Source organism: Cygnus atratus, chromosome 3 (assembly GCF_013377495.2).
Source record: "Cygnus atratus isolate AKBS03 ecotype Queensland, Australia chromosome 3, CAtr_DNAZoo_HiC_assembly, whole genome shotgun sequence".
Lineage (NCBI taxonomy): Eukaryota > Metazoa > Chordata > Aves > Anseriformes > Anatidae > Cygnus > Cygnus atratus.
The window spans coordinates 32,706,190-32,726,106 of record NC_066364.1 but is presented as its reverse complement, the minus strand read 5'-3'; the positions used below and the strand labels follow the sequence as shown (position 1 = coordinate 32,726,106).

The 19,917-nt window shown below is 44.3% G+C and overlaps 2 protein-coding genes across 2 annotated transcripts in view; both read left to right on the top strand.

Annotated features, from left to right (window-relative positions):
- SLC17A5 (solute carrier family 17 member 5) overlaps positions 1–11,188 on the top strand; it is a 38,255-nt gene extending 27,067 nt beyond the window's left edge. Inside the window, exons 13-14 of the mRNA XM_035543045.2 lie at positions 6,959–7,196; positions 7,968–11,188. The gene's annotated coding sequence lies outside the window, so the exon portion shown is untranslated. The remainder of the gene's footprint in view (positions 1–6,958; positions 7,197–7,967) is intronic.
- Positions 11,189–15,130: 3,942 nt separating this feature from the next.
- On the top strand, positions 15,131–19,680 carry EEF1A1 (eukaryotic translation elongation factor 1 alpha 1). The gene is made up of 8 exons (XM_035543043.2): positions 15,131–15,230; positions 16,013–16,205; positions 17,036–17,215; positions 17,350–17,646; positions 17,896–18,046; positions 18,216–18,472; positions 18,714–18,948; positions 19,277–19,680. Exons 2-8 carry the CDS (start codon positions 16,062–16,064, stop codon positions 19,399–19,401), a joined length of 1,389 nt encoding a protein of 462 aa, XP_035398936.1. The 5' UTR covers positions 15,131–15,230; positions 16,013–16,061; the 3' UTR covers positions 19,402–19,680.
- Positions 19,681–19,917: the final 237 nt, after the last annotated feature.

Here is a 19,917-nt window from a genome sequence, read left to right as displayed (position 1 = left end):
TATGGTGCTTTCAAATTTGCATGCTATGCATGGTCAGCACATCTTGCATGCTTGTTTTGTTGAGCTGGGAAGTACATAATAACTTGAAGGAGAAGTTGATTTTTACTATCCAGTAGAAAGGAAGCAGTGTTACTCTATGTAGATAGGATGGAAACTAAGGCTGATAGCTGTTGTGAAGGAATTAATTATTTACCACAGCCTGATTTGCCCTTGAGTCCATCTCAGCCATTACCTTCATCATCACTGGCATTCATTTTGTGCAGTTAAGATCTGCTTCTGCAGCCAGCTGGCCTCACTGAAGGTGTGAGACTGAAGCTGATGATTTTTAACTATCTGTAACTGGTTCCACAGTGAGCTGAAGTATCATTCATTGGGAATGGTTATGGAAAGGCCTAATTGCTTGTCTTGAGTGTTTTTTTTTTATGAGTGCAGTCTTGTTTTTCTTTCAGATTCATAGATGTGCATAATTTGGAGTCTATTTCCCATGCAGTTACTTATGTTAATATTTTCTGCTATGAAAATAGCTTTGCTCAAGCTTAAAGGCCCTTGTGTGAAGAGAACGAGAAACCAGGCTATTTGAATTGTCAATAGATAGCTGACAGTTGCTAGGCATCTCTGCATGGTGTTGAAAGGAGAGAGAAGAGGCAAATACGAGATGTTAATAGCAGTAGAGAAGGATCAGATTGTAGAAGAATGTCCGCACAGGGATAGTGATGTTAATCTAATATCTCTGCGTGGAGTCGTGTCGATGCTGATGGATCTTTAGGCATCTATTGAGCACTAAGCGTCTGCTCAAGTATTTTGCTGTAGTGTGACCTAAAGCCAAATCTGTGAAGGAGATGGCTTGGGGCAAAGCTGTGGTGTCATGTAACTGGTGAAACACGTGTTTCCAGCAACAGGACCTGTGGCTCTCCGTCCTGGGCTGAAGCTCTCTGTCCCCTGGGAGATGTTTTGGTCTGAATTCCTGTGGGCAGAGGGTGGGTGTCAGCCTGGTCCCACCTTCTATCACAGAAAGAGAAAAAGAATAAAAATCATGCTCACTCCCTTGTTTTAAGAGAAAATGGGCAGCTTCTTGTGGCCTGCCCACCTCTTCTGTCCTCTGTCATTCTCAAAAGCTGAGAACGAGGACTGTGCAATGACTGTGAAGCTGTGAAAGGCTTAGGCAGAAAACAGCTACCAAGCAGCTGTGTATCCATGGTCTATGTGGTTGCCTGGGTGCAGCCAGTGCCAGAATGGGGAACGAGAGAGTTTTAATGTGAAAAATGGACCTGTGTGGGCAGACCTGTCTCTAGAGCCGGGCAGCAGCTGAAGTTTTGACTACTCTAGTCAAAGGGTGTGCAGAACATGTTCACTCAAGCTTAGATGTAGTAGATATCTATAACTTTGCATACGTTCTCTGGATTCAAAGTATCCCCTTTTACTCGAAAAGGAGCTACTCTGTGAAAATCAATCCACAGCCGTCTTGCTCAATCAATCCAAAGAACACACTAAACTCAAGAGCCACAGGAGCTGTGGTTTCTACCCTAGCTCTCCTCTTAACAGGGTGCTAACATCAAAGGTTACTTTTGACCATCGAGATACCAATGAGTGGTCAAAACGCAAGCAACCACTTTGAATTGCTGAAATTGAATTGCAAGTAGCAGCTGGCTTCACTTCTAACTGAGGATCCAATGTAAAAAAAAAAGGGGGGGGGGGGGGGACCCAGACCAAACAAAATTCCAAACTAAATCCATCTGTCTGCATCTGCTCAACGAAAGCTAAATGCTAAGCGCGGCTCTTTGAAGCTTTCATGAGTGTTTCACTGTTCAGAGAACGTGCAGCCTGTACAAACACACTTGTACGAGGGCAGATGTCTTCCTATAGGAGGGAAAAAATAAACCTCTCTCTGCAGGTTTTGTCTTCCTCCTTGGTGCCTGTTTTAATTCTTCTGAGTCGGAACTGGGAGCGCAGGCAGGCGGATAGCGAGCAGCTCTCACCCCGTGGCGTTTCGGCTGAGTCATGAGGTACGGCCATGGGGCTTTGTCTCGGGGCACTGGGCAAGGAGGCCGCTGTTTGCAGCACAAAAGCGGGGATTTGGAGTTTGTCACGGGGCAGCGCTGGCTGTGCCCGCTGCTGCGACAGCAGAAGGCCATGGCAGGCCTCTGCCCTGGTGAGGCTGCCCCACAGGCAGCACCCATTCTATTAGCCGCCCCACAGGCAGCTCACACACCTGAGAGAAAGCCCCAAGGGCAGAGCAGATAAAGCAATCTTAGAAAAGTAGATAAGGAAGTCTTTTTCCCCTAGCACACAGACTATTAAAGTGCTGATCATTCAGGAGTCTCAAGATCAGTAAGCTGACAATTAGCCCGATCAATGAATGCTGTTTATTTTCACTTTTCACACAGCAAAAAGTGTCTTTCCTGCACTTGAATTTGATCTGAGAACTGCTCTCAAATTAAGAGGCCTCAGTCAGGCTGCAAAGGGTACTTTGGGGCACTTCACCCCCACATGGTGTGTTTGAAATCACTGCCTCCAGCTGTAATAGTGTCTGAGAGCCTTTGCTTGCAATGACAATGGCTTAGAGTTGAACCCTCACCCTTAATATCATCCTCAAAAGTAAGAGGTCCAAGGGTGGCTCTGCTCCTGTAGAGGAGGAGACCTACTTGACTCCTTTGGAGTGAAAAATGAACTGAAATAGGTTGGCAGAAACATATCGGTTTATGCTATATTAACAGTGCATTAATAAAGTGTGAAGAGCTGGTGTTTGTGCATCCAGTGTTATCCATCCAAACAACTTCATGTGCTTCCCAGGTGTCTTGGCAAAATGGTGCCTCACTGTCTTATTTGGGTGTAACATCCCATGGGTATGAGGCAGCCACTGAGGTGGGGGCTGCTGGGGGGTGGGCACAAGTATGGAGAAGAGCCTGCTCTTCACAACCCACACGCCATGCGGAGGACTGTCTGCAGCCCCAGTGCTTCAGAGAGGTCAGCTTGTGACAGCTAGATTATCACTGATACACACTTTCAGTCCTAGATAGAGAAAATTGTTCACCTCTGATCTTACTTTTCTTTGCCAGGCTGCATATGTGTTTGGTTCCCTTTTGAGAAAGGCTCTTGCATCTGGAAACTCAGTAGCACAGGAAGGGAACCAAAAGCTAAGCACTGTGGTGCAGCAATGAGCAGTGGCGCTGGGAAGGGCTTCCCACCATGTGGTAAGGCTTTCTCCAGGAAAAGCCTTTGGCAAGTGCTTTGTCAGCTGTCTGCTTATAGTCAGCCTCGTGTTTCGTATATAAGTTAAAAATGACAGATTTGTTAAGGATGTCTGTATGATGCAGGCCTGGCTTTACAGTTAGGTGGCAAATTGGCACTTACATGCTGAGTTTCTAGTGTAGTCTAATTCTACTTAGTATTTGGGAAAAGAAGATAGTATCTAAACTCTTATTTTCTCTATAGTAGGGGAGTCCATCATGTGACTCTTCATAGTAATTAGATATTTGACATCCACACGTTGCAGCTATTCACTTTTACAATAAAATTCAACAAAGCGTAAAACATGAGACAGGCAGATACAGGTACAATGACTTAAACTGTCTTGCTTAGCAAGGAGGAAGGAATTAAAAGACAGAAGGTTGTGTGTTGTATTGCTCATAGTAATTCCCAATGTAGGAGTTTTTGTGGGTGTCTGACTTGTAGAGCCAAGTGATGAATTTATTCTGGTTAACTTTATTTTGGGTGACTAAGCTTTCTGTCATTTTATTCCACCAAACCATGGAGGTGAAAAACTTACTGCACCTGTGGCTAGTGTTTACATTTACATTTGTATTTGATCTCACATGCACTGCAAACAGTGACTTCCCAATGCTCAGGGCTGTACTCAGTGCTCTTTCTGCTGTCTGGTTGAAAAGGGCTCAGGATGGTTGCTTTGTGTACATGCATTAACTTTTTTTTTAACTTTGCACTTCTTGTTACACTCTGAACAAATGTTAACGCTGCAGTAGAAACTGTATATACATCACCTTCACCACAAAAGATGTTATGCTGATAAACATTTTGCTTGCATCTCCAGCTGCAGTGATATGAGGCCTGCTTTATAATTCACCCATTGGGAATTTTGTGTCTATTTCGAAGACTCTGACATGCCTATTGGAAGGTAACTGAGAATTGTATACTGAGGCTGTCAAGTACAGCGATGACAGATTGTAGGATTTTTGATATTTGGTTTTTTTAAACCTCGTGGGTACTTTTGTTCTGAGACCTGCCTAGCATGTCGTAAGAACAACAGTGTTATAAATCATGCCGTCCTACATAATCACCATGGTTTACCTTAATAACCCTTGTAAACCAGTTCCACTGTTGCTTGAATGGTAGCTGGAGTCTTTTCTACTCTGCTCAGAGTAGCAGGATAGAACCATCTCAAGCCACCCTATGCATATTTTAAGGTAAGATGCTGGTGATATGCTGTGCATTATGCTGGGTATCACTGGTAATCTCTGTCTGCAGTGAGAAACAGACTTGGTCTTTTTAGCACAGACTTGTGGTTTCTCTTTTCTTTTTCAGCCTGTACTTTCTGCGTTTTTAAAAAAGGAGTGCTCTGGTCTCATTCACAAACGGGTAACTTCGGGGAGATGTTCCTATGCCCTATAAATAGCAGGGGAAGCCCTGTGGTGAGCGTGACATAGGTGTTGCCTGGCGTTCCAGGCGTGGGCTGCGATCAGTTTCTCTGAGCCTACCCAGAGAGAAAGTGCCTGGGGTACTTTCATTGCTTCCATTTTGTCATCTCCAGTGACTCCGTCAGCAGCTATTTGGAAACGGTGCTGGTGACTGAAGTGATCGCTTCAAAGCCATGGCACATAACGCGGGGTTCATTGAGGCATTTCTGTGGTTGTTGCTTATTCAACGTACTAAAAGAATGAATTGAGTAGAAAATAAAGACAACGTAATCAGGTGTACTTGTTCCATATTGCCGTTAATAGATCAATGGGTGTACCTGGGTGTTGCCTCTTGCTGCTTGTATACGTTGAGCTGGTACTTGTTAAGTCCCAATCCCCATTAGCAGGCATCGTATATGTGCACAGCAAGAAAAGAGGAGGGGCAGAAAAAGAAAGTGTGTGTGTATGTGTGTATAAATTCCTGAATCAGAACTCAGAATTCGGAGACTACAAAAGCTGTGACAAGCTTAGGGTGCTGTTGAGATGACTAAGATGGGCTGACCTTGCCTAGTCGTGTACACAGTAGAAAGTGAGTATAACGTTGTAAATCACAATCCTTCCCTTGTGCATATTGCCATTGACTTTTTTGCTGTGTAATGAATACCTAAGAATTAGCATTGGAGAAATAGACTTGCCGTGGGCAAATACTCAGAGACTTTTAAAGAGGTACACGTAGCTTCATAAAGTTTAAGCACGAAATACCAGTCTGGGCTTCTTAGGTCTGTCTGTAGCACGTGACATGGCCTTGTTCAACTTTGATGGTTATAATGGCCACGTTGCTTAGCTGAGAGAATAATTCAGGGTACAATTTCACTTTGTAGCTAATCTGATGTAACTGAGCTTTGCCACCTAACCCCATGTCCTGTGGGTTGAGTCTGGGGTTGTGTGGCCTTGGAGTTAATTGGGTCAACCAGATAATTGGATAGCTTCAGTGCTCTCACACCCCTTTCAGCCATACAGTCGTTAGATCCAAAGCAGGAAATACTTGGATAGATTAGAGGAGGAAGGCAATTCTGCTGGCAGGTATTGACAGCTGCGTAAGTTTAGCTTTTGACACGGAGTGACACCTTTCGACTCCCTGAACTCAGATGTGTGCTCAAGAGAAGGGATTACAACTCATTTTGGAGTACGCGTTTTTTCCTGTCCTGTTCTGGGGATTGTTAACGTAGTTCCAGCTGAGCCCAGGGAGGAATGATTAACAGCTACATCTTCATTGCCTCTTGCTGCAAAGGTCAAAGTAGAAGCGGTTGCATCAGTGCTGAATGTACTGCCGCTGGTGCAGGAGGCTGTCTGTACCCCTCCTCTATTGAACAGTTAGCTTCCCCTGCCCCGATTCCTGTCTGCCTCGCAGGAATGCCGTTACCATGAGCTGTTTCTAAAGAGGATCCCGGGAGGAAAGGAGAAAGCGTGTGAGCAAGAGTTTCTGCTTCCTCGGTTCGTGCGGGCGTGTACGTGTTGCTGGGTGGCATGACTCACCGCGCGGCCCGATGAAGTAAATGGGGATGTGCGAGCTCCCAAAGCCAGCACAAAGTATTTCCCTTAAATAGTGATTCTGCACTTTAATGACTCTGCAGAGCTAAATTTAGAGGCGGATCTAAGATGTGCTTTGTAAAAAGCAGCGTTTCTTTACAACTGCTGTTCCCCCACACGCACGCTGCCGAGCCACGATGCCTGCGTGCGCTCCTGCGAGTCTTGTGGCAGCGCTCATACCTCTGCGTGGTGTGCACACAGAGAGGGCTTTTATGGTGACTGACAGCGTACGTACATAAAACAGCTGGGGGCTGATTTAATATCCTCTGCGTTGAATTGAAAACAGCATACGGGATAAAAACCTCAGAGCGTGCTTTACACTTCGGGTTGCCTTAGGAATTGGATAAAATGTGGTGTGGAGGTTGCCCGTTCACTCAGATGGGCCTCTGAGGTCTGTCTGCTTTACTCTACAGGGATCCTGTGGTTCCTGTTCACCGTTTCAGCATTACATGCTGTCTCCTGCCGAGAGAAGAAAAGTTCCTGTTCCAGGCAGCAGAGGACAGTAACTCATGACTTGCTAATATGAATCAGTTTGCAGTTTTTTTCTAACCTGTACTTTTTTTTTTTTAACCTTTTATTCTGCCTTGTGGCACAGCCACATCCCTAAGCTAAAGGATCGGTCGCCTATAGTTTGTATTTCCGCCACCTCTCCTCCCCTCTGTATCCTCTGCCTCTGTTCCCCAGGGCTGTGGCAGAGCCCGGCAGGGTAGCATGTCAGCCCTGGCTCCCTTCGTTCACAGATTTGGCCTCAGTGCTGACTCAACACGCGTTCCACATTTAAAGGGGACGAAGTCTACTTTATACAGCACGTGTGATACCGGCTTTTAACCCCTGAAACACCGTTCCTCTGTGGATTGCCTCACAAAACCACACCTGCTGTTTTTCACAAGAGTTGTTACGGAAAGGGACTACGAGGAGTACCAGCGCGTGTGGACTGACCTCCCACGTAACATCACTTCGCTGATAGTCCTTGTCAAGGTAGCGCTGCCCGTGGGAAAATCAAGCACACTGTTATTTTAGCATTCTTCTGGTTGTTGAGAAACCAAGCATGTTTTCCAGCATTTCATTTTGATAAGAAACCAGTACTGGATGAATGCTTTATAATATGATGCTAGGAATCCATGCAGTTCCTAATGCTTCTAGCATAACCTGCTATATGTAGTGGCAGGAGGAGTTTGTGGTACAAAATCTCTTCTCCCTCTTTCATTTGTAGTCTAACTCCTCCTTGGTTAGAGTACAGGAGTGACTGTCCCATTTCCTTCCACACCTCTGTTAAACTCGGCTATCCTTCAGTTCTTCAATAAAATGTACTCGGTCATCTAGTGCAAAAGATGGAATTTACACTGTGAGGTGCACTATTAGTGGCTGAAGTATTCCTGAATTTCTATTCAGATGTGACTATTACCACTAATAAGATTGACCTCCGGCTAATATAAACATGTTGAAGTCCTTGGGGAGATTTCCTTACCAAGCTAAACAAGGTGGGCAGGATTTATGGTATAAGAAATTCATTCATGATTGCTCAGCTCTTCTGCGTAATGTAAACGTGTGGAAATGAAGGCTTGAAGAGACTTTGAGATACCAGACCCATAAATCAGGAAGTATCAGTTATACTTGAACCATTCCTGATATGTATTGAGCTGCTTGTTAGAAATAGGGGGTTGGGAGGTTCCACCATCTGAGCACAGAATCCGTTCCAGTGCTTTTATTCTCCATCATTTTCCCTAAATATCTATTTTACATCTTCAGGAGAAGCCCAGTTCCTGACTCCGTGCAAGAAGAACACTCGTTGTGCCTCTCTCTCTGCAACACCCTTTTTAAAGCTGCTATAATCTCTTCCCACAATTGGAGGACTGTTGTAAGCTAAAAATTAATATCAAATATGCTTCATAGACCAATTAAAAATTTTGACTTTCTTCTGGATTGTGTCACATCTTGAGGGGTGACTCCTAAGCTGGACAAAGTATCCAAGCAGAAGCTTTCATCAGTGCTAAGTAGAATGGAAGGTTTATTTCATGTATCTTCCAACACTTCTGTTTATACACCTCAGTATGTTTGCTTTTTTCACAAGAGTATGGCAGTGTTGACTCATGTTCAGCTTGTGATCCACTCTAACCCTAGGCCATTTTCTACAGGATTGCTGTTTAGCTGCTGTTTCTCCTGTGTTTGTGCAGTGAACTGCAAAACAACAAATATTAATCTTGATTTATTTCCTAATTATTGTAGACCATTTCTCCAGCTTGCTCATGTTACTCTGAATCCTGCTCTTGACCTCTGAAGTGCTTAATCCCCCTCCCAGCATGCCATTTTAAATCACTTTTGTGTGTATTTATAGCTGTCTATCTGTATGGTGGAATAATGTCATTCCACACAAACAGATTTGATACAACCTTCCATAGTGATACTACCAATTACTTTGTGTGTGTGTGTGCCTTTTTCAGCTGGTCTCTCACCTCCATTATTTTGTCCAAAGTTTGCTGAGCTTAGTTCTGCAAGCTGCGTGCAAGGAGTGTCAAATCTTCCCCTAAGTTAAATAAATCCACATTTCTCCATCCATGAGCCTGTTAAACCTGTCACAGTAGAAAAGATGAGTTTGATGCAATCTGCTCCTAACAAGTCTGCAGCTGTTACTTATCAACCCATTATCTTCTTAAAACTAGTTCATTTGTTCCAATATATTTTTCCAGGAATTGAAATTAGGCAGACAGCTCCATAAGTGCCCAGCTTGTGCGTGCATTTTCTTTTTTTATTCAATTTAGGGATTTTTTTCTACTTTTCCAGTGTTCTGGAACCTTCTCCATTCTGTAGTTTTCAGAGATAATCAGTAGTGGCTCCAAGATAGCTTTGTCTGGCCAAATACTTCAGAAAGACTGTATTAGTCAGCTAACTAAAAGAGAGATTTTTAGGTAAATGGCCTCCTGTTTCTAACAAGTACACCCTCCCCGCACATCAAGTTCTTTCTCCTTTTGTGTTTAGTTTTTTTGTTTGTTAAGGTTTGTTTGCTTGTTTTCTAGCATAATTAAATGCGGAGCACTCCTTCATCTGTTGCTGTACTGCTTTTACCAAGCAGGTCCCGTTGTTTGTTGCCAATTACAAGTAATCAACTTCTATTTCTCCCATAATTTGACTACCAATAGCCTCGAAACTTTTTATGTCATCACGTCCAAACTCATGATCCTTCCTTTACAGGATTTTCTTTCCAGAGACTAAGCCAAACTACCTTTCAGTCAACTCAATATAGATTGAACAGGGCAAGAGTAAGTACTTTTCCAGATCTAGATTTATTCCCATAGTTCTCTGAAACCTTTCCAAACTTTGTATGCTTCAAATCTAAAATTGCTGAATAAATGTCAAGCATATACTAAACTAAATCTGAGCGTGGCTGCTGAAGGACCTGATCTGCACCACTTCTGGTGACTGTGGTTATCACGTAGCAAGAATCCTTTAAGTGTGATTGCAGTGGAAGCTGATCCACAGCATGAGTGATGCCAATGCTTGAAGCCACGGCAACATCAAGATGGGAGAGATCAAGGTGGGAGAGTGGAAATATGGATGGCACTTCATCCAGAGGAATATCTGGACGTGTCTGCACCATCCTTACTAGCACAAGTCTCAGGGACTGCCGCCTTCCTCCTTTGGCCAATCCATCCACTCTCTGTTTGTAGCGGACTTCAGTGGTCTGCACCAAAAGCTCCTTTATGTTTCTCTCCCTTTCAGCCTTCAGCAGCATCTCAAGTTTTCTTTCTTCATATAAAGCAACCCCCTTCTAGGAAATCTACCTTTAAACTTTGCCTCCTTCCTTGAAAATGTGTTTTTTTTTTTTTTCTTGTGTTCAGCAGGAAGGCAGAATGGGGGAATGCAAAAGGTCTGCAAGATGAGAACAGGGAATTTTAGCTTTTCTGTCGGTGAACTTCCAGCTTGCTGGGTGCATGAGCCAGCTCCAAAGGCAGCAAAATTAACCTTATGCATGGACATTCAACAAAGCTATCAGAGTATATAGCTCAGTTGCAGGTGAGGGCTCAGCAGAAACCTTTAAAATGTGTGGTCAGTGAGTGAGGAGTTGAGGTACCACTTAAAAGTTTCATCTCAGACTTATCAGCGTGAAAGTATGAATCAGTTGCTTAAGGCAAAATGACTATTAGCACAAGAGACCAGAGCTTTAAAATGGAGTTTTGGAAGAGAAGTTCATGATAAATAAAGAACAAGAGCCAAACTGACCTTACCCACTGGATTTCTGTTCAGTACCTGCCTCTGTCTGTATGTACAGTGCTCTATTTTTTATACTCACATTTAGGCTGTGCTTTGAATTGAACTCCTAGAAGGCCTTATCAGTTACCTTCCTTTAGGATGTCCAAAATGTGGTGGGATGCAGTGAAACTCTGATCCCATTCAGGGAAAAGAGTAAATGCCCTAGCCTCTTTGCTGTTGCAAAACACTAATGTAAAACCACAGAACAGTTTAACAAATTACATTGTTTCTCTGTAATAGTGGTGGTTAGTTTGTCAGCCCTTCACCTTTATTCTGCATCAGTGTCTAGTAACAGCTCTTTGCCTGGAGCCAGGTCATCAGCTGGTATAAATTAGCCTAGCCCTAGTGAAGGATGTGAAGCTTTGTCAGGTAGCTACACGTGAAGGGTCTGTTCTTGGTAGCACTAAAGCAGCAATTGCCTCTTGGATCTGATGTCCTTGAGTTGTCCACGTGTATCTGTTCAGTTCCAGGAAAAAATAAAAAAAGAAGAAGAAAAAAGCCTTACTGAAGCAGCCATACGTGAGGTTCATTTCTTCCCACTTGAAACACTTCTACCCTAAATCAGATGTTTTCCTCTTCTAGTTCAGTAACACAGGGCTCCACAGAACAGAAGTTTTGGCAAAGAAAGGGAGGTTTCAATACAGCATCTGCAGAATGTCCCTGCCCACTCTGGTACAAAACCTTTGGTGCTGTAACGGTTCAAGTGGTACTAAACATTCAGTATAGATGAGCCTTCTTATGTTGAGGGTAAACGTGGTTTGAAAAGATTTTTTAAAAGCAGACTGTCCTCTGAGCATTAGTACTTCACTAGTTGCAAGTGCTGTAACTGGAAGAGTACTGCTTCCCCCAGGAATCTTGTTTTATGGGAAGCAATACCTTCTTAAGAGGCTCACTAAGTTATTCAGAAACTTTTGAAAATGTAGATGTTTATTTATCACAGTAATACTCTCAATACTGTTTGAAGGCCACTCTCCTGTGCTTTCTACTATAAGACCCTGTTTTCTGAATCTGTAAGCAAGGTCAGCTTTGAGATCAGGCAAGGTTGTTCAGGGCTTTATCCGGTCCAAGTCTTCCAAGAACAGAGGGGTTTATTTTGTGCTCTCTCCTGAGATTGTAACTTAGAGAGTATATATTGTTGTCTCTTCCCTTTACTAAGTGATTTCATTTATATAAAAATACCGGCTTCTAATACAGAACTAAATAACTTTCAAACTTGTTTTTTTTGAAGTAGGTTCTCTGTCTAATCTCTTGCTGTGTGAATAGCACAGTTATTCTGTTGTTCTTATATTTATTAAACAAATGAATGTAAATTCTGCTAGTAAGTATCAGGATGATGTAGGGAAAAGGATTTCATAGCAGATGTAGATGCTTTTTATTTCTATTACGAACCAATGCATTAAACAAGTGCAAATGGAATTAAAGCTGTGTGCTTATGCTATAATTTGTTGAACATTTGGACTAATGTACGTACAGTTAAAACTGTAATGTTGGGATTAGAAAGTATTTCACAGTAAGAATGAGGTTAATTGTATTACAGAATAATGTTGTGTACCAGAATCTGTTTTTGCTGATCACCAATTATGATTGATAATTTGGGATTACTTTTCCACCACTGTTTCCAAAAGTGCCCTCAAGAAATCTTAGTGCCTCTTCCATACACAGGGAGCTTGATAAACTGCATGTATCAGATCTGTGTTTAAAGTCTCGTGCTTCTGAAGTCTGTTTGCTTACACTCCTGGACGACCTTGTTCACTGCAGTTGAAACAGTCGTGTAAGTGCTGGCTATCTTCATCTTTGCACAGGAGTCTAATCAGAAAGATGCCACTTCCACGTGTATGTGGAGGAGAGTGTTAAAACTCTTCAGAGGTGCTCGATTAGAACATTTTTGATTTCCTGGTGTGATTTCACTGACTATGACTGTGTTCTAAGATTATAGCACATTCCTCATGCTCTGTAGCCACACATTAAAATGAAAGTAATGCTGTTGTAGTTAGAGTGATCTCAAAATCCAGTTAAAGTTTATATTTAAAAGTTAGACTATTTGGCTCAGATAATACTGACAGCATAACTGCATTTTAATATCACTTTATCTGAGATTCAAAACCTTTTAAAAGTGGTGTTTATTCCATAGGTTCCCACAATACAGTTGCTGTAGCAAACACTGGTATGTATTCTTACACTGCAGGCATGTCTGGACATAGGTTATTTCAGTTTAGCATATGCTCACTAATGGTCAGGGGAGAGTGAGTGATTTTTCCCCCACAAAGTCCACCTATTTCCGAAGCCAGGCTGGATTTACTAAGCAAGACTCCAAAGCCTGAAAGACCTTGAGTTCTTGAAATCTCTTATCTCTGTTTCTTCATAAGTTTTTTTCTTATCAAAGAGATTAGTTTTGCCTAATGAGCAGAATCTAAAATTTGTAACAGGCTAAATAGGCTAAACAGGCTAAATGTATGCAAATGCACAGAGGATTTAGTCCAGTATATGCCTATCTGTGTTAGTCGAGAGGATTCTGCAGAACGCGTTTCCACAGAATTATGTGAGGCTACTCCTATATCTGAAGCTCCCCAGCTGTATAAATATTTGGGAGATTGATAATAGGAATGTTCCGCTAATAGAATGGACAATGAAAGATAGACTAGTTGTTGAGAGAGTAAAAGCATGTAGTGGACTGATTAAAGAGGAAATAATAACATTCTTTTGAAAATTCAATTAAATAAATGGAGGGAAAAAACAACTCTTGAAGGCTTTTAACTAGGACATGGCTAAAAGGTTGTCCAACACATTCAATGACTTTCAGCTATGTACGTAGGACAGAAATTGCTGTCTTCAGAAACACATAGTTCTAAATGCCTGTATTTATGAAATAGTCTTTTAAACATGTCCCTCAAAAAAAAGAAATGTGCAGTTTATTATGGGCCACGTCAGAAATCAGTAACACATTTCCTTTCTCCTCCCCCATTGCGGCAGAAGTCACTGTGAAAATTTTAAACTACATTTTTGTAGAATGGATACTTTGTCAGATCAGTCCATTAAAAATACCCCCTGCTGGCATACACATTTCAGAAGCTAACTGGAAACAATTCTGTAAAGCTTTTTAGCTGTGTTTACAAACCGCCTTTGCTTTATAAGAGCCCCCAAAAGCTAACTTTCTTACCAATTTTACCCATTGTTCCTGAGCCATGAAATCACTTTATGATAATGCATTTCCATTTTAAAGAAAAGGGATCCTTCTCCCTTTCCCTCAATCTGCTGCTGCTGACTTCATACAAAATACCTTCACGAATTTTACACCTGAATGTAAGTTTTGAGAAAAGCTGAACCTTCTCTAGCTTCCCCCCCCATCATTTTCTGTGTTTAAAAAAAAAAAGGGGGGGGGGGAACATGATGACTTTATTCCTCTCCTAAAAATGACTGAGTTTATTTAATGATGTCTGAACACGTTTGCAGGTTTTACTCAGTGAAACTGAGTTTTTGTGTAAAAGGCATATTCTAAATTCAACATCTTCTCTAATAACGTGTCATTTCTCAAAAATATGTTTGTTTGTTTGTTCTTTACAAATGCACTTTTATTTTTTAAATCTTCCATGTGGAAAAACACCAAATGGAAACCTTGTGCTTCTGAAACAGTCCATGCAGTACTAAGCTTGCTGCTCTCTCTGCTGTGCTGAATTTGATGCTGGATGCATCTCAGCTAGGGACACTTGGAGACAAGTGAAAGTGTAGATTCATCAGGTGGGTTCTTTGGTTTGGTTTGATTTCCTTATTTTTTGTTGGTTGGGGGCTTTTTTTTTGTTTTCTGAACAAGAAGCTGTTTTTGTGTTTTACAACTGCCAGCTGGAGACCATGCCAAAAAAAAAAAGAATGAGATTATAGTTGGGTATATGTAAGTAACAATTTACAACACAGGTGCATCAAGAAAGACGAAAAGGAATATATGTATGAAGGAGGAAAACAGACCATGTAGGTTTGTTTCCTTTGCAGATCATTTTAAAAGAGCCAACAAAAATACTTGTTCATCTTCTCAGCTCAATTTCGCTTAAAAAGGTGTGTGTGATGTTGAATAATTAATGGATTTTATTCAATTAGAGGTGGGTAAACCGTGGATTTTCTTACTTCAGTTAGAGGCGAGTAAAGAACGGAGGCAATCCATGGGAATCATGAGGGCTTTTATTTCTGACGGTGTGGGTTGTTCCGTGATTCCTTGCCATCAGTTTCAAAAGTAATGGGTTAGGGTTGTCAGTGGCTCTCATCAGCAATTTTCACACATGAAAATACAGAAGAGGGGCACATTGTGCACTTTGGGATTCTGGCACAGAAGTCAGATCCTCGATGCCTCAGTGATTCTTTGGCCACATCTGAAACGTTTGGGATGCCTCTCCTCAAGGTGTCTACCTCGATTCGTGTGACTTCTGAGCCAACTTTTTCTTTCTGGGGCTGCAAAAAAAGACCAAAAAAGCTGGCTTTAAAGAAAAAAAAACACAACGCTGCTGCCTCCTGGGGCTCACTAAACACCCCCCCCCGGGCCCCTGCTCCCTCCCCGGGGGTCTCGCAGCCCCCTCGGGCCCGTCCCTACCCCGCCTCCCCCAGGCCCGAGGCCGCCGCCCTGTGCCCGCGCAGTGGGGCCGGGCCGAAGGGGGCGGGGCCGCGGGGCCGCCGGGAGCGGTGACGTGTCCGTTAGGCCCCGCCCCCGGCGCAGGGTATTTAAGGGGCGGCGCTCACGCCGTCGGTCTTTTTCGCTCCGGGTTCGCCGACGTCGAGCAGGTGAGGCGCGGCCGCCGCGGGCCGGGCCGGGCCTAAGGGAGGGCAAGGGGGGGTTGGGGGGGCTGCGGGGCGCGGCCGCCCCCTCGGAGCGCTGCGGGGCAAAGCGGGGTGGGCGGGGGGGTTGGGGGGGAGCCGGGGGGCTGGCGCCGCGCCGCTCCGTTATGGGTTCGATGCGGGGTTACGGGGTGCGGCCGGCGGCGTTGTGTCTCGGGGGTGGCGGTGGGGAAGCCCTGGGGGGTCGGCGGGGAGCGGGGCGGGAGGGTTGGGGGGGGGAGTCCTGGGGGGCGCCGCCTCGCCCGCGGCGGGGGAGGGGAGAGGTTGGGGGGGGGGGGGGGGGGGAGGAAAATGGCGTCCCGCTCTTCCTGCCCGCCGCCAGCGCCACAAAATGGAGGACGCGGCGGGTCCGGGCGGGGTGAGTCACACACACAAAGGAGCGGGGCGGCCCCGCCCTCCGCGCTGCCCGCCGGCCTCCGCGGCCCCCTCGGCCCCGCCGCCGGGGTAACTCGAGCCCGAGGAGGAGGAGGAGGAGGGGGCGACGCCGGGGGGCGCTCGGCAGGGGGGCCCCGGGCCGCTGCCGCCCGCCCCGCTCCGCTCCGCTCCTCCCCTCGGCGGGGCGGGGCCGGGCCGCGGGCCTCAGGGCCCGGCCGGGCCTCCCCGGGCAGCCCAGTGCCCCCTTGGGGCTGCGCCCGGCGGGAGGCGCTGCTGAGGGAGGTGGGGAGCGTGGTCGTGAGGGAACCGATCGGCCATCCGGAGGTAACCGGGCTGCTTGTGGAACTCGGCAGGTGTCGACTGTCTTTCTGCCAAAAAGGAAGAACTTAACCAGCGTCGAAAATGGGAAAGGAAAAGACCCACATCAACATCGTCGTCATCGGCCACGTCGATTCCGGCAAGTCCACCACTACCGGCCACCTCATCTACAAATGCGGTGGTATCGACAAGAGGACCATCGAGAAGTTCGAGAAGGAAGCCGCTGAGGTGCGTGGGACTCCCATGGCCAGCGAAGTTGTGGGCATGGGTGAATAAAAAGATAAAGTTGCAAAACTATTTGAGGTGCAAAATGGATCGGGGATACAGGCAGTTAATTTGAAATCATCCCCGTAATTAAAAAGTGCTAAGGCATGGAACCCACACAGTAGTTGGTTATACTGAAGTTGTGAAGTGCAAAACGGAGGGCAAAGAAAGGTACTCCAGAGCTACGTCCACGTAGTGAACCTTGGAATCACAACTCAACTGGAGTTGCCAGCCCCAATCTTGGCCTACATTTAGCTGAAGATAAACCTAATCATCACAACTGCGTTTATCTCGAAAAACAAAGTTATGGATTTTGGTACTTGAACCTGGAGAAAGTCTTCAAATGTTCATTGCTTCTGTACAGTAACAAAATAGCTTTTAATAAGCACATCACAGAACGAAATGCAGTGAATGCTAGGCTGTGTGGCTGTTAAAATGCTCATTGCAACGGGGATTACGTTAGTAAGAGAACTAAAATTCATAGAGGACACTTGATAGTAGGACTTGGTCTTAAGAGATCTATCCTAAAGAGGTGATAGTGCAATTAACAAGCTGTCAAGAGGGCCAAACTGTCAACAGGTTAAATAACAGAAAACAGTTGGCATCTCTCACTGGTTGTGCCAAGTGTATCTATGCCAGAGTTTTGTAAGCAACAGCGATGTTTTTCAGCATAGATCACTTACTATTTTTAGCTTTCGCCTCTTAGCCTGTGTCTAGTTCACGGTCTTTCTGAGATAAATGAAAACACATACTGTAAAAAAAAAATAATAATAATTCTATTTTTAAATGTATAGATGGGCAAGGGTTCCTTCAAATACGCCTGGGTCTTGGACAAGCTGAAAGCTGAGCGTGAGCGTGGTATCACCATTGATATTTCCCTGTGGAAATTCGAAACAAGCAAGTACTACGTCACCATCATTGATGCCCCTGGACACAGAGACTTCATTAAGAACATGATTACTGGAACTTCTCAGGTAGGGAAATAGAGCTAAGGATTTGGGGAGTTCACGCAGGCTGTTCCTTAGTTGCTTTACTGTGAGGGAGTTCCCCTAATGTCTTGGCATATGTGTAGGCATTATAATGAAGGCTTCTTTCTTTCTTTTCAAAGGCTGATTGTGCTGTCCTGATTGTTGCTGCTGGTGTTGGTGAGTTTGAGGCCGGTATTTCTAAGAACGGGCAGACCCGTGAGCATGCCCTTCTGGCCTACACCCTGGGTGTGAAACAGCTGATTGTTGGTGTTAACAAGATGGATTCCACTGAGCCACCTTACAGCCAGAAGAGATACGAAGAGATTGTCAAAGAAGTCAGCACTTACATCAAGAAAATTGGCTACAACCCAGACACTGTAGCTTTTGTGCCAATCTCTGGTTGGAATGGAGACAACATGCTGGAGCCTAGCTCTAACGTACGTTTTGTATTTCTTTATATTAAAAAAATCAAACTTTGCAGGGTTACAGAGATCAGTTGTGCAGTGGGTAAATGCATGTTCTCTTAATAGGAATGATCTGAAGTGTTCAGGTTAAAATCAAGTCCCAGCACTTGACAAGTTCTTATTCTGTAATAATACACTGAGTGCTGTGGAGATAAACTGCTTCTTTATAGCTTTGTGCTGTTGAGTGGGCAGGCAATGATGCTTGGGCTGTCTTTATTCCAGATGCCCTGGTTCAAGGGATGGAAAGTTACCCGGAAAGATGGCAATGCCAGTGGAACCACCCTCCTTGAGGCTTTGGACTGCATCCTGCCACCAACTCGTCCAACTGACAAACCTCTGCGTCTGCCTCTTCAAGATGTCTACAAAATTGGCGGTACGTGTTTCCAAGTTACTCACTTAACACCACCACCTAAGGCATGGGACAAATGCAGTTTCTTGCCTGAAAACTGAGTAGAAAGTGTAAAATACTTCTTGAAAGTGTTGTCTCCCTGCCCATAAGGGCATATAATCACTGGATTACTGAGATCGCTTCTCTCTTGCAGGCATTGGTACTGTACCAGTTGGCCGTGTGGAAACAGGTGTCCTGAAGCCAGGCATGGTGGTTACATTTGCCCCTGTCAATGTTACAACTGAAGTAAAATCTGTCGAGATGCACCATGAGGCCCTGAGCGAAGCTCTGCCTGGTGACAACGTCGGCTTCAATGTGAAGAACGTGTCTGTGAAAGACGTTCGCCGTGGTAACGTTGCTGGTGACAGCAAGAATGATCCTCCAATGGAAGCTGCTGGCTTCACTGCACAGGTGACTTCTGCAACTCCGGAAGATGTTAAAATCTACATCTGGGTTGTGAAATAGTAGAATTCTGCCTTTTTTTTTTTTAACCAGTAGGATAACCTGTAAAGTGACACAGACTTGTGTTCTGAGATAAGATTTGCTTTAAGCAAATCAGTGAGTTATGTAAGACACACCAGTCTCTTGTGGGGAGCTTTTCAAACTTATTCCAGTGTTAACATCATACTTGGCTTTTTTTTTTTTTTTCTAGGTTATTATCCTGAACCACCCTGGCCAAATTAGTGCTGGTTATGCCCCTGTGCTGGATTGCCATACTGCTCACATTGCTTGCAAATTTGCTGAGCTCAAAGAGAAGATTGATCGTCGTTCTGGCAAGAAGCTGGAGGACGGCCCTAAATTCCTGAAATCCGGAGACGCTGCCATTGTTGACATGATTCCTGGCAAACCTATGTGTGTTGAGAGCTTCTCCGATTATCCTCCTCTGGGTAAGGTGTCTTCTAAAACATACTTAATGCTGGTCTCTGGAGAAGGTGTCTGATTTCTAGTACCAGGATGTAGCTTCTTCTGTAATATAACCCTAAAAGTTCTGAATTAAATGGAAATTTCAAAATGGAACCAGAACTTTGGTGGGACTGGGGTTATTCTCTAGATAACGTAGCTGGATGTTAATGCTGCAGTCGCGTGCAGCTTACTGTCCTAGAGCAGCAGCTGCTCGCTCAGCCAACGCTGCGTGTTGATGCCGTGCAGTAATGCTGTGGGATGTGTAGCAGTAGACAAAAGTCATAAAAAAAAAACCCACGTTTTTGTTTGCAGGTCGTTTTGCCGTGCGTGACATGAGACAGACGGTTGCTGTTGGTGTCATCAAAGCAGTTGACAAGAAGGCTGGTGGCGCTGGCAAGGTCACAAAGTCTGCCCAGAAGGCCCAGAAGGCTAAATGAAAATTCTGTACATCAGCTGCCACCTCAGTCGTAATCAGTGGTGGAAGAACGGTCTCAGAACTGTTTGTCTCAATTGGCCATTTAAGTTTAATAGTAAAAGACTGGTTAATGATTACAATGCATCGTAAAAGCTTCAGAAGGAAAGGAATGTTTGTGGACCATTTGTTTCGTGGCAGTTTAAGTTATTAGTCTTTAAAATCGATAAATTTTTTAAAAATGGAAACTTGACCAAAAATCTGTCACAGAATTTGAGACCATTAAAACAAAAGTTCAATGCTATGTCTCTGTGTTCTTTGGGTTAATGTTAACTTTTAGAAAAGCCTACATACAGGCCTTGTGGGGTAAGAAAAGGATGAATACTCAGTGTGCTCAGAAGTTGTGAAGCAAATACTCACATTTTTTGTTTTGGAGTAGAGTGAATTTCAGCTGAGGATTTACTTTTAGCTGTATCTAAGCCTTAAAATCTCATTTCTGCGGTGCTTTTTTCTTTAAAGGTGGTTTCTAGATAGCACAACT